Here is a 13,735-nt window from a genome sequence, read left to right on the forward strand (position 1 = left end):
TCCCTCCTCCTCGGAACCACCACTCTTCACTCTTCCTTGTCCTTCAGGTTTTGTTTTAAATCAAGACCTCTATCGCAGCTGTCCCCTACATCATCCCCCTGCCCCCAATCCAGCCCCACGGACCTCCAGGCTGTTCCTCTACCCCTCATGTTTGTTCCTGCCTCAGGGCCTTTGCACTCACTGTTCCTTCTACCTGGAGTACTCTTTCATCTACTTCTGTCCCTATCTGTTCCATCCCTTTCCTCAAGAGCAGCAGTAGGATGTAGTGGTTAAGAGTATGGTCTCTGGAGCCAAACAGCCTGGTTACAAATTGTGGCTCTGTGACTTATTAGCTGTGTGACCTTGAATAGATGACTTAACCTTTCCGTGCCTCAGTTTTCTCATCTAGCTATTTACAGAGTTGTTGTAGAGATTCAATGAGTTACTATATGTCAAGCATTTAACACCTAGGGGTAATGTCATATATTGGCTATTATTATTCCAGACTCAGAGAGGTGGGAACATAAATAGCAATCATCTGTTTATCCAGAAGTTTCTCTATGCCAAACACTCGGCTTTATGAGCAAAACTTCCTTTAATGCAAGGCCGTTCTGAGGACTATGACTTAAGGCCTGTAAAGGGTTTAGGGGTGTGCCTGCCACATGGAAATTTCTTTCGGTTTTCCATCCATTTCCAATTCATCCTCCTCTCCAGGGCGCAGGCCACTGTCTAAAACTGTTCAATTATTATTCACTAGAGTTGTGAATCTTACAACCCCACCTCTCGACTTTTATCTTCTTCTTCTTCTTTTTTTTTTTTTAAAGAGAAAATCACTGGTTCTTGACTTCTGCTGCGTGGTGGACACGCTGACAGAAGACAAAACTAAGACAAAACCTGGAGACAGTCATTTGGAGACACAGTCACACAGCCAAGGAGAGGCAGCACCGCCTGGCTCGGGGGCCCAGGACTTAACCACTGGCCACACGATCTTTTAACAGATCCCCAGCCCTACCGGGGGTTCAGAGCCCCACTCCTGAAGGGGGGTTTCCTGCCCGCCTCCCAACCACCCCGACCGGTGTCGCTCACCAGCACTTTCCCCGGGTACTCCCGGCGCACCGCCACCTTCACTCCGCGGGCCTCCACGCGCACGGCACGCGTGTAGCTCACGGTCTGGCTGCCCCGGTGCTCGTTTTCCACCAGCACCCGGAAGGCGGTGAGCCCCGCGGCCTGGCTGCACGAGCCGGCCAGCAGGTAGGTGCAGGTGCCCATGAAGTCGAAGCGCCGGCCGTCGAAGCTCACGTAGTGCGGGTCCCCGGAAGCCTGGCAGCTCCCGAAGCGGTCGGGGTAGCAACCCAGGAGGCCGTCCTGGACGCGGCAGCGCTCGCCCGCCGGGCAGCCCTGTGTGTCGCTGCAGCGCACCTGCTGGGTGGCGCCGTCGCAAGTGCAGCGCCGCCGGCACAGCTCATCGGCCCATATCTGTTGGCCCGGGGCGAGCGGGCGGCCCTGGAAGATGCAGCCGCACGAGGAGGCCGCTACGCAGCCGCTACCGCTGGCCACGAAGCCCGGGAGGCACACGCAGCCCTCCACGCACGGGCGCCCGGAACAGTTGGACGGCGTCGCCTCGGAGTTGCAGGTGGCCGGGCAGGCGGGGCCGCACCGCTCATAGCGGCTGTTGGGGGGACAGGACAGGGCTGCGGGGAGGGGGAGACGGAGACGGGGGAGGATGCGTCAGGCCAGCGCAAGGGTGTTGCATTGATGCACTGGCGGCTCCGTTTCCTGGCGGGGCGCCCCGCCCGAAGCGCTCTACGGGACTTCCCTCCCCACATTCTGCTCCTTCCCCAGAGCTCCGCATGGCACTTCCATCCCTCCAGGTGCTGGGACCCCAAACCTCAGAGACACAGTTGACTCCTTTCCCTCTTCATTCCCCGACAACCAATCTGTCAGGAAGTCCTGTGAGCTCCATATTCAAAAATCTATCTAGAATCTGCCCCCTTCTCTCACCACCCCCCACCCCGGTCCAGTCCCTTCCAAGCAACCTTCTGCCTGGTCTCCCCCGGGCCCCATGCTACCCCCACAGGCTGCTCCTCACAGCCAGAGGGACCCTGTGAATGCCTGTGACATCCCTCTTGATGTCAGAGCCCCCTTGTGGTGCCATCTCAGGGGGAAGGCTAGAGTCCTCCTGGTGGCCCATGAAGCTGCCCATCACCTGCGCCCATCACCTCCCTCCTCATCTCCTCTCCCTCTCCCTTTGGCTCACTCTGTCCCAGCCACAGAGGCTTCCTCACAGGTCTTCATGCTCCCACCTCAGGGCCTTTGCACTGGCTGGCTGTTTCTGATGCCTGTATTGGCCTTTCCTCCAAAGGCAGTGCAGCATGTGGTTAAGAGAAAGCTGCTGGAGTCCGGATAGCCTGGGTTCAAATCCCAGTCTTCCCTTCCTAAGCTGTGTGATTGTGGGCCAATGACTCCATTCACTCCCTGCCTCAGTTTTTCCCCATCAGTAAAATGAGATGATAATAGCACCGACCTCACAGGGTGGTGAGGGGTAAATAAGTTAACCTATGCAGAGACACCCCACAGCATCATTGTTACTCAGCTCACTCTATTGCCCTTTGCTGCTCTCAGCAATGATGTCACCTGTTCAGAAAGGCCTTCCCTGAGCACCCTCGTCATGAGCCTCCCATTTCCTCTTCTTACACGAATGCCATTTCTTTTGCTCTTTGAAGACGTTCCATAGTTTACTGCTTACTGTCTGTCTCCCCCACTGGAATATGAACTCTGAGAGCAGGGATCTGATCTGCCTCAATCCCAGAGCACAAAAGACAGGGTCTGGTCCACAGGAGATGCCCGCTCATTCAGAAATGAATGCATGGGTCAAAGAACTCACTGGTTCCTCCTCTGCACCAGGCATTGGGGAGCTCGGGAGGGCGGGCGTTTACTGGGCAGTGAGGACATATAGGAGTGACCACGACAAACCCCACATGGCCACAGTGTCTCCCCCAGACTTGCTCCTCCTCCGGAGTCTCTGTCTCAAGCCCTAGGCCTGGGTCTGGGCACCTCCCCTTCCCTGCACACTAGACTTTCTGTCTCCAGAAAAATTCCTTGGGAGCCTCCCAAGGGCAGGAATGGGTGTGTGCTGGCCCCCACTGTGCCCATTGCCAGAGGAGGGATGGGGCCACAGAGGGGCTCAGGGAATGCCCGTTGAGTAAATGAGTGAGTGAATGAATCATTAAGTGGATGGACACCCGGACTTTACCCAGAGGGCATCGGGGAGCCTCGAAAGGAATGCAAACGAAGAGATGTTCACATTTCTGCTTCGGGACTCTGAGGACTACGTCTCATGCCGGCTTCTGCACATGCCCCTCTCTCATTCCCAAACCCATTTCTTGCTCCCCCTTTATCTGCCTAGTTGAGTTCCTCCCACAGGCTTCCGATCAGGCATCCCTTCCTCTGGGAAATCCTCCTTGACCCTGCCAGGCTGAGTTGAGAAGCTTTCCTGGTCTCCCGTGCCCACCCTGGAATTCCCCCGTGCTGGCCCTGGCCACTCTGCCTGTGCCTCCCCGAGCCCAGCAGGGACCGCTTGGGACTGTCACCGGCTAGTGATGTGTCTGCCCCAACCTCGGGCTCACCGCGGGCACCGTCTGGCCATCTCAGCCATCCCTGTGTTCCTGGCATGGTCCGGCTTCAGGCTGAACCACACGAAGTGCTCAGACATTGAACAGATGCAAAGAGACCCCTGCCTTCCCACCACGTGCTCCCAGTCCGCCCCGGGGCATCACTCACGACAGTTGGCTGGTGACCTCCAGTCGCCGACAGAGATGCCGTGCTCCAGACAGGCCTGGGCGTAGGCGCTGAGGCTACGGCACAGGCTGGACCGGTCCCCGTTGAGCACACACAGGTCGTACACACACTCCTCCAGGAAGGGCCGGGGCGGCAGTGCGCTGTGGCAGGCAGCAAAGGGGCCGTCGGCCTGGGTCAGCATGCCGCAGAGCCGGTTGCCCTCGTAGTGCTGGGCCTGGCCTGGGGTGCACGAGGGACAGTTGTTTTGGCAGCCGTCGTCACACAGGTAGTCCCCGTCGTCCAGCTTCCAGCTGTTGGCGAACTCCACGGCGTCCGGCGCCTGCTCCGAGTCGGGCGTGAGGAAGTCATCGGTGGGGTCGCTGTTGTAGTTGCCACACAGTCCGCACACCTGGTCTTGGAAGCGCTCTGGCAGGCTCAGGGCCAGCTGGCAGTCCCAGTCGTAGGTGACCACCAGCCCGAAGTCCAGCTCCACCACGGCCCGTGTCCCACTCTGGTACACGCGCAGGCGACCCTCGGCCAGGGATACGGGCAGGCGCGAGCGCTGGTTGTCGATCTGTGGGGGGAGGAGTGGGTGGTCAGATCCTGTGTGGTCCGGCCCTCGCCCCTTCCACCCTCTCTCTCGCTTCCCCTAGTCCAGCTGGGATTCCTTCCTCCTGCTGCTCAGAACGGTGCCTGGTAGGATCGCAAGTGCTCGGGAAGTGAAGGCACTGCTGCATTAAATGACCATTCACTGGGCACTCCCTCTATGCCTGGTCCTGGCCGGGAGATCACTGAGACAACCCAGAGCCTGCTCTCGTGGGGCTCCCAGTCCAATGAGGGAGACAGAACTGTCACGAGATCAGAGCAACAGATCAGGGTGATCAGGGCTGGGATGGTGGACGCACAGGAGGCTGTGGGAGTCTAGAAGAAGAGCCAGACCCAATCTTGCAGGTCAGGGGAGGCAGGGACAGCTGAGCTGAGCTGAGCTGGGCTGAGCTGAGCTGAGCTGTAAAGGATCAGTGAGGGAGAGCCACGGAGACAAGGGGAAGGGGATTCCTTCGCAAATATCCTAAGCAGAGAGAGAGTCTGGCCAGGAGATGAGGAGTGTGTTTCTCGGTCCCTTGGGCCCAGTTTCCTCTTTCTGCGTGTTTCTTCTTAATTCCTTCTTCCCATATGCTTGTCTTAGTCAGGAGGATGGGGTATGAAAAAAAAAAAAAGGAATAAGAGGAAGAGGGAGACTGCAGGAGAAAGGTCCAAAGGTAAGATTAGATCTTCATTTGGTCAGTGGGTCATCAAGGCCTCCGTGAGCCCTCCTGTGTGTCTGCATCCATGGGCAGTGCTGTGGACGCAGCCGTGACTGAGACACTTACAAGCTCTCAGCCCAGGGAACCTAGTCACCTCCATTTTTCAATGATACAAGTAATATTTGTTCATTACAGAAAACTTACAAAATGCTCATGAGCAAAAATCGGGAGAGGGAAATCACTCATATTGCTGTGGACACACTTGCCTGCCAGGGTTTTTTTCTACCTTTTAATTTATGTAATTTTTTTCCTTTTAAATAATGAGGCCATGTTGAAGTCCCCATTTGATGAAGCCCTCATCTCTCCTAGCAATGTTTTGGGGACATCCTATCATGATTCTTTTCTTAAAAAAAACCCTTTTTTTTAGTTTGTTTGTTTATTTATTTATTTATTTATTTATTTACAGCACAAGTAGGGAAGGGGCAGAGAGAGGGAAAGAGAGGATTGCAAGCAGGCTCTGCATGGTCATTGTGATAACACATTGTGAGCCCGATGTGGGGTTTGATCCTATGAACTGCAAGATCATGACCTGAGCCGAGATCAAGTTGGACGCTTAACTGACTAAGCCACCCAGGTGCCCCTAATGTTTATTTTTTAATTTGTTGTTTTGGGAGAGAGAGAGAGATAGTGTGGGCAGAGGAGGGGCAGAGAGAGAAGGAGAGAGAGAATCCCAAGCAGGCTCCATGATCAGCACGGAGCCTGACTCGGGGCTTGATCTCAAGATCAAGAGATCATAACCTGAGCTGAAATCCAGAGTCAGAGGCTTCACCGACTGAGCCACGCCGGGGCTCCTATCATGATTCTATCAGGAGCTCTAAACCTCTGTCAATCACTGACCTCTGTAAGGATCTGACCAATGGAATAGGCCCTCTCTCTCTGAAAAACTGCCCAGCATGTGCACAATTCCTCACGTAAATTCAGGAATTTGAACTCCCTCTGCGCTTGTGCTCAATCCCTCTAGATCTGGAGCACACCTACTTGAATCTGCTTACTTATTCATCTCACAGAATCACCGGCACACTCGCAAAACGAGGGAGGTACCAGACTATTCAGTGCTGTGCTGTTTGCCATCGTGAAAAAAGCATCCATCCGTGGGGGGTTGAGTTGAATGAATGAGGAGGCATCCATCCAATGGAGAACCGTGCAGATGTAAAGGAGAGAGAGAGAGAGAGCGCAGAGGCTCCCTTTATGCTGATATGGAAACAGCTCTAAAAGGCACCACTCAGTGCACAGCAAAGTGCAGGACAGAGCAGATGGTACAGTGCTCTTTGCTAAGAAAGGGGAAAGGTAAGAACGTATTGTTTACATTGCTTGCATTGTCATAAAGGAACCCTAGGTGAACCCTCAGGAAATCAGTAAAACTAGCTACCTGTGGGGAGCAGGGGCAAAACAGATGAAGATGGGAATGAAAGCCAGACCTAGGGGCACCTGGGTGCCTCAGTCGGTTAAGCATCTGATGACTCGATTTCAGCTCAGGTCATGATCTCATAGTTCATGCGTTTGAGCGCCATGTAGGGCTCTGCTCTGACAGCTTGGAGCCTGCTTGGGATTCTCTCTCTCTCTCTCTCTCTCTCTCTCTCTCAAAAATAAATAAATAAACATAGAAAGAAAAGAAAGGAAGGAAGGAAGGAAGGAAGGAAGGAAGGAAGGAAGGAAAGAAGAAAGGAAGGAAGGAAGGAAGGAAGGAAGGAAGGAAGGAAGAAAGAAAGGGAGCTGGGGCACCTGGATGGTTCAGTCAGTTAAGCATCTGACTTCAGCTCAGGTCATGATCTCTCAGTCCGTGAGTTTGAGCCCGGCCTCAGGCTCTGCTTCAGATTCTGTCTCCTTCTCTCTGCCCCTCCCCCACTCACACTGTCTCTCTTTATCTCTCTCTCAAAAAGTAAATAAACATTAAAAAATTAAAAAAAAAAAAAAAGCCAGACCTTTCGCAACAAGCCCTGTTTGTTCTGAGCTACGTGAATGCTTTACCTATTAACAAAAAATTAATCGCAGCATCACGGAAGAAACTCACAAATATTGTGCAGAGCAAAAGAGGTTTTACACAAAAGTCTTCTTACCTGTGTGATTCCATTCATGTGAATTTCTTAAACACACACACGCAAGTTCTTGAACAGGCAAAACTAATCCATGGTGGGGGGAAAAATCAGAACTGTGGTTGCCTCTGGGGTGGGTTGGAATTGTTTGCAAAGGGGAATGAGAGAATGTTCCAGAATGATGAAAATATTCTGTTTGTTAATGGAGGTGTGCATTGCACATTTGTCAAAACTCCGTGACTTGAGATTTATGGATTTTATTACGTGCATATTTGGTATCAAAAGTGAACACAACAGTGTAAAAATATTGTATAAGGCAGAATGGTGAAGAGGCTAAGCATAGTGACTCAGAAGCCAGACTGCATCTGAGCCCTTGGGAAGTCTGTCATCTCCCTGGACCTCAGTTTCCTTGTCTAGAAGTGTTAATAATAATAATAATGTGGGGGGCGTCTCGGTGGCTCCAGTCGGTTGAGCGTCTGACTCTTGATTTTGGCTCAGGCCGTGATCCCAGGATGGTGGGGTAGAGCCCTGTGGTCCGGCTCGGCGCCGGGCATGGAGCCTGTTTGGGATTCTTTCTCTCCCTCTCCCTCTCTCTCTCTGCCCCTCCCCTGCTCATGCTCATGAGTGCTCTCTCTCTCACTCTCTCTCTCTCTCAAAAAAAAAAATGCCTACCCCCCACAGATCGCTGTGAGCACTCAATGCATTCATACATGGAAATCACTAAGAAACAAATCCAGGATATAATAGGTGCTCACTAAATTTAGTGTTAGTCGCTTAAGAAATTCTCCATTGTTGGACATTTTGTAGCCTTTTTTTTTTTCCTGTTGCTATTACAAGCGACATTGGCATAGATTTTTTTTTTTTTCTAAACCATATTTATGAGTATCCTTTAATTTTCTACAAGTAGAATTGCTGGACATAGGGGATTTAACACTCGGTCACAGATTTTCAAACTTCCTCCCTCCCCGTCTCCACACTCTCCGCCCCAGCCTTTGCCTCCTCCTTCTGACTGGAGGCTCACAGGTATTCAATCTGAAGCTTCTGGGTACTCACTCGGACGAAGCCAACCTCCCCGCGGACCACCGACACTGAGTGGCTGTAGGCGCGCACGGTGACCAGGCCCACATAAGAGACGCGGCGGCTGCCTCGGTGCTCGTTCTTGGCTTCCACGCTGAAAGCGGGCAGGCTCTGGTCCTCGCTGCACAGCTCCACCATGGTGTACAGGCACGTGCCCATCATGTCATAGCGACGGCCGTCGAAGGTGGTGTAGTGCGGGTCACCCTGGGCGCGGCAGGTGGCCATGGGGACCGCCACACACTGGGCCTGCCCATCCACCACCTGGCACTGCTGCTGAGGAGTGCACTGCACATCTTGGCAGGAGGGCTCCTGGGGCAGCACGGCTGGGGGCGGGGGGCGGCAGAGAAAGAGTCAGGAGTATCCTAGCAGGTGGGAACCGTGGAGCTCTCCTGCTGCGGGGAGTTTGGGCAGTGGGCCCACGACTACCCATTTTAGAAGTGGGGAAACTGAGGTCTGGAATCTTACAGGGAGAGAGGCGCCCAGGGATGACCCAACCCCATGTATTCTGATCCCCTGGTTTGACACAGCTCAGCCCAGAGGAACTGGAAGGTAGTGGAGAAGGATCATCATGGAAAGGTTAATTGGTGGGTTTTCTGTCCCCATTTCCCCCTCCCGTGCATCCCCACTCAGGTTAGAAGGCTAAGCCATCTTTATTTTTTTAATTAAAAAATTGTTTTTAATGTTTATTTTTGAGAGAAAGAGACGGAGACAGAGTGTGAGCGGGGGAGGGGCAGAGAGAACAGGAGACAATCCAAAGCAGGCTCCAGGCTCTGGGCTGTCGGCACAGAGCCTGACACAGGGCTCGAACTCACAAACTATGAGATCATGACCTGAGCGGAAGTCGGACGCTTAACCGATTGAGCCGTCCAGGTGCCCCCTAAAGAGTTGTTTTTTTTTTGTTTTTTTTTTTTTTTAAAGGAAGACAGACTGTTCATCACAACAGAAATGACTAGAGATCTGGCTGCCCATGTTAGAATCCTGGTTCCACCAATGATATGGGCGGGCACTGGTTGAGTAATTTTAAACTCTCTGTGCCTCAGGCTCCTCATTTGTAACAAGGGAGTGATAACAGTACGTTCTTCACGGGGATGTTTGGGGAGGAGGGTGTTGCCAGGCTCAAATAAGCTACAACAAAAGTAGGGGTTGGCCCCGGCGTTAACTGAGTGTTCCTTGTTATGATTAATCACCCACCCCCTCCCCATTTCTACTATTCAAGCCCAAAGTGACTCTTTAAAGTTGAGGGACTTCCATGTCCAGGGTCTGAGGGGGCATTTTTGCCAGTGCAGGGAATCCTAATGTCCAGGGTCCTAGCTTGAGGCAGGGGGTCCACACAGGAAGAAATAGCTCTTCCCTTCCTCCCTGTCTTCAAAATTTCTTGCTTTCTGTCCGCTCATAATAACTTACTAGATACCCCCTAAGAACTTTACAAATGTTGACTTATAACCCCCTCACTACAGTCCTGTGACAGTTATTACCCCTGTTTTACAGACGTGGAAACTGAGGCCCACAGAGGTGAGGTCACACGCCCAAGGTCACACAAGCAGAGGTGGGATTTGAACCTGGGAAGTCTGAGTTTAGCATGTGTGACCTCCGACACCACACTGTACTGTCTGGGGGCCGTTCCTCCATGCGCTGAGCCTAAGGTTACACGTAGGGCCGGGTCCTAAAGATTAACTATGTTAATACATGCAAGGCACCTAGAATGGTCTCTGGTATATTGAGAGGTAACTCCCCCCAACACGGTAGCCATTGTTATTATTATACTTCCAGACCTCTTGAGCTGGGGTATAAACATTCCTATAGGAAGTGGGGGAGGGGTAGTTAGCAATTGGTATAGTTGCTAAAATATCAAAATATTTCTGGGGTGCCTGGGTGGCTCAGACGGTTAAGTACCGGGCTTCTGATTTCAGCCTCAGGTCATGATCTCAGGGTTCGTGAATTTGAGCCCGGCATCGGGCTCTGTGCTGACAGTGCGGACCCTGCTTGGGATTCTCTGTCTCCCTCTCTCTCTGCCCCTCCCTTTCTTGCTCTCTATCTCTCCCCCCACCTCCCCCCACACACAGATCCCTCCCTCCAGGCACCTTGGCTCTTCCCTAGGACCCTATCTCTAAGCCCCCAGACACCATGGTGGCTTCTAAGACCCTGCTGCAGTGGTCTGGCCGGCACCAGCATCTCTTCTGACTGGTTGGGACCTTGGATCTTACTGGTCGCTAAATATTTAGCAGTTCCTGGTAGGAGAGGGAGGAGCTGGGAAGCCTTAGGGAAGGGAAGGATGGCAGAGGATGGAGGTGAGGTGGGGACAGCCCAGCGGAGCCAGGAATCCACAGGGGAGCAGGTGGGTGGGAAAAGGGAGGAGGTGAGAGAGCCCGCAAAGGGGCCCCAGGCTCATTTCCCATCACTCACTTCGACCGCAGACACCTGCTGTCCCGTAGCTGATGGCGTGGGCCAGCCCGAAGGTGAGCAGCCCAAAGTCGGTAGTGGCCTCAATTACGTGGGTCCTGTCAGTCGTGCCGAGGTCCACTTCGGCGAACGAGAACTCACTGCCTGGCACAGCTGTCCACGAGAGATCGGCCCCCAGCCCGCGCCCCTCCATGGTCAGCTCGTTAACAGCCTTCGTCCGGGCCACCACCACTGCCACGCCCTTAGTGCCTGGCATGCTCTTCACCACGTAGGCAGGGCAGTAGGCCGCCATGTCTGGGATCAAAGCCAGGTGGGGGTCATAGGTGACTCCATCCCTCACGGCACCTGTGCCAAACTGCAGGACCTGGATGCCCACATCTGCGGACAGGTAGAGGGGCAGGGATGGCCGGACCTCAAACTCGGCCACGTCACCTGCCCGGAGCCCGCGGGAGCCGGTGGTGCCCCCCTGCTGGTAGGTCAGCCTCGTGGTCTGGCTGGCCACGACGTAGACCAGATCGTAGCGGCTCTGGGAGGACAGGGTGGGCACCACGTAGCGGGTGCCCCAGGCGGACGTGGGCAGCAGCTGCTCCACCACGTGGTTGCAGTTGGTGTGTCTCTGGGCACAGCTGTGGCCAGAGAACACAGCCACGGGGCTCCTGGCCGTGATCTTTGAGCCCGACAATTCAGCTGTGCCCTGCACCTGGGCCACCTGGTAGGGCTTCAGAGTCAGGCTCAGGACACTGCCCGCTGCGTAGAACTTGCTCTGGAATGTCACTGCCCCCTCCAGCTGAACGCTGACCGAGGCTCCCGCTGCCCCAGCCACCACAGCGAACTCCTTAACATGCTTGGAGGAGACGCCGGGAGGCGTGACCACAAAATACTCGGTGCCCAGAGCGCGGACGGGCCACAGCCGCGTCAGCTCTGCCGTGTTGGGCTTAGTGTTTACGGCCTGTGCGGAGATCGCGCGGTCCGAGCGGATCACCACCGCGCTTTGGAAAGTGTTACTGCCGACCATCTCGGCTTTGGCGCTGATGTTGACCGTGACCGACCGGCCGGGCTTCACCGTGACCTTCTGGGAGGTGCCGTCTGCCTGACTGAGAACGGAGACTGAGGCAGGGCTGTCCGACAGACTGGAGAGGAGGAGTTGGAGATAGGCGCGGCTGTACCCGGGCACGTAGTTCTGTAGGAAGGCTGCGAGGAATTCCACCTCCCTGGGGTCCTGGGGGTCCACTGACGCCCCCTGGGTCAACCCTGAGGGGGAGAGAATGAGTTATGGGTCTGCTTATCCAATCCTCCCCAGCGGACAAGTAACCGTTTGCACTGTGCCTAGATACCATATTGAAATAGTGACTGGAGCATTCCACACCGCCGCCACCCGCCCCCCCCCCCCCCCCCCCCGCCTTCTCTCTTTCCTTTCTCCTTATTCACCTACCGGCCTTTCTGGCTTTGGTTTCCTAAAAGCCTGAACACTTTCAAAGGGGATCTCAAACTCCAAGGCTGATGAGGCCAGGCGAACAATGTGAATGTGGGAAACAATCTGGCTGGTGAGTGTGCAAACCAAAGCATTCATATACCAAGGAAAGCGCGGCGTTGCTACTGGTTTCAGCCTGTTATTATGATGGTTTATGGGCTTTTCTTTTCTTTTCTTTTTATGCCAGATCTTACCATTTTTTCAAGAGAAGCTGGCTCTTTGAATTTCCATGAAAAATTTTCAAATTGGTTTAAGTACTGTGGGGCTCAAACTGCCTGGATTCAGGTGCCTGTTTGATTTCTGTCTTAATAAAACTTGGGGGTGAGTAAAGGGGATAAAGGGAAGAAGATTATGGAAGTGAGGACAATGTGTCTCCTAGAAATAGAGAGGAGTGGGTGCTTTCCAACACCCCTAACTAGGAAGAGATTCTCCAGGGCTGGGAAGAGAAGGGAGAGCAGGGAGAAAGAGGGGGAGGAGATCTACAGAGTCTTGGAGAGAGGATAGGGGTTATGGAAGGACTGTCTGTTGAATAAGGAGAGCTGGAAGGATGTCCCGATGTCTCACGGGGCCAGAGAATCAGGGATAATGAAGGCTTCAAAAGTAACTCAGGCAGATGCTGACTGATTCCCATCTTTTCCCCAGTACCCTGGCTTTACCTGAGACTCTAGGTCCTGGGCATAACCCTGGGGAATCGGGCACTAAGCCCTCCAAGAATGACTTTAGTAAAAATTACCATCACCTCCGCAGAATGAGGCTCAGAGTCAAAACGTTGGTTGAGTTACAGAAAACAGAGAAAGTGGTAGTTCTCACATACTTAAATTTGGGGACCGTGTTTTTTTTTTGCTTCCTTCTGGGACAGAGAGACAATGGGCAAATTCCACATTTCTCTGTAGAACCCACGGGACCTCTCTCCATCTTAGCTAGCCTGGGGTGGCATTGGGAGATAGGCTCATGGAGGGCGTACGGATGGAGGGTGCTGACCCCGGCAGGCAGCGTGCCCCAGACCAGAACAAGGACATCGATGGGATCTCTGCCCGACTTACCCCACAGGAGGGTTGCTCCGGTCCAGAGCGTCCACCAGCTCAGCAGGGACCCCATGTCTGCAGTGAGGAAAGAGAGGGGGTCATAGGAGGCTAGTCTGGCCCCAATGGCTGGACACTGTTCTGGAGAGGACAGAAGGGCCCAGTTTCAGGACAGGGGCTACCTGGGCACCAGGAAGGCTGAGGCAGGTTGGATCCAAGGGCCAGTGTGTGTATATATAGGGGACTCAGATGTTCAGTGGATCTGGTTGGGGGTGGGGAGAGGGCAGAACAGGGCAAGGATGGGGAGTTGGGTGTCCAGTGGTCTGAGGTTGGGGTGAGGAAGCCTGGAGCCAGGGGCCAGAGTAGGGGACCTGATGTCCCACTTCTAAAGGGGACCCCAGCCTATCTCACCTGCAGGTCCCTGGAGCTGTGGGCCTAGCCCCTGGGCTGGGCTATATAGCAGAGTTTCTTGCCTCCTCGGGCCACACCCTGGGCCATCTGCCAGGAAGATGGTGTCAACTTCCTGGAGGAGGCTGGTGATCCCAGAGCCAGGTGGAATGGGGACCCTGAAGGCCTGGAAAGGGTGGAGGGCCAGCTCGGACACCTGGGTCCTGAGAGGGGTGTGAGAACAGCTGGTGGCTGTGTTCTGGGAACCGGCTGGAAACTTCAGAA

The 13,735-nt window shown here is 54.0% G+C and overlaps 1 protein-coding gene across 1 annotated transcript in view; it reads right to left on the bottom strand.

Annotated features, from left to right (window-relative positions):
• FCGBP (Fc gamma binding protein) overlaps window positions 1-13,139 on the bottom strand; it is a 40,416-nt gene extending 27,277 nt beyond the window's left edge. The window contains exons 1-5 of the mRNA XM_047836724.1: window positions 13,081-13,139; window positions 12,300-12,312; window positions 8,147-8,479; window positions 3,760-4,330; window positions 1,066-1,670 (exon numbers count right to left, since the gene is read on the bottom strand). Of these exons, the coding sequence (XP_047692680.1) occupies window positions 1,066-1,670; window positions 3,760-4,330; window positions 8,147-8,479; window positions 12,300-12,312; window positions 13,081-13,139 (1,581 nt within the window). The remainder of the gene's footprint in view (window positions 1-1,065; window positions 1,671-3,759; window positions 4,331-8,146; window positions 8,480-12,299; window positions 12,313-13,080) is intronic.
• Window positions 13,140-13,735: the final 596 nt, after the last annotated feature.

The sequence above is a fragment of the Prionailurus viverrinus genome, chromosome E2 (assembly GCF_022837055.1).
Source record: "Prionailurus viverrinus isolate Anna chromosome E2, UM_Priviv_1.0, whole genome shotgun sequence".
NCBI classification, from domain to species: domain Eukaryota; kingdom Metazoa; phylum Chordata; class Mammalia; order Carnivora; family Felidae; genus Prionailurus; species Prionailurus viverrinus.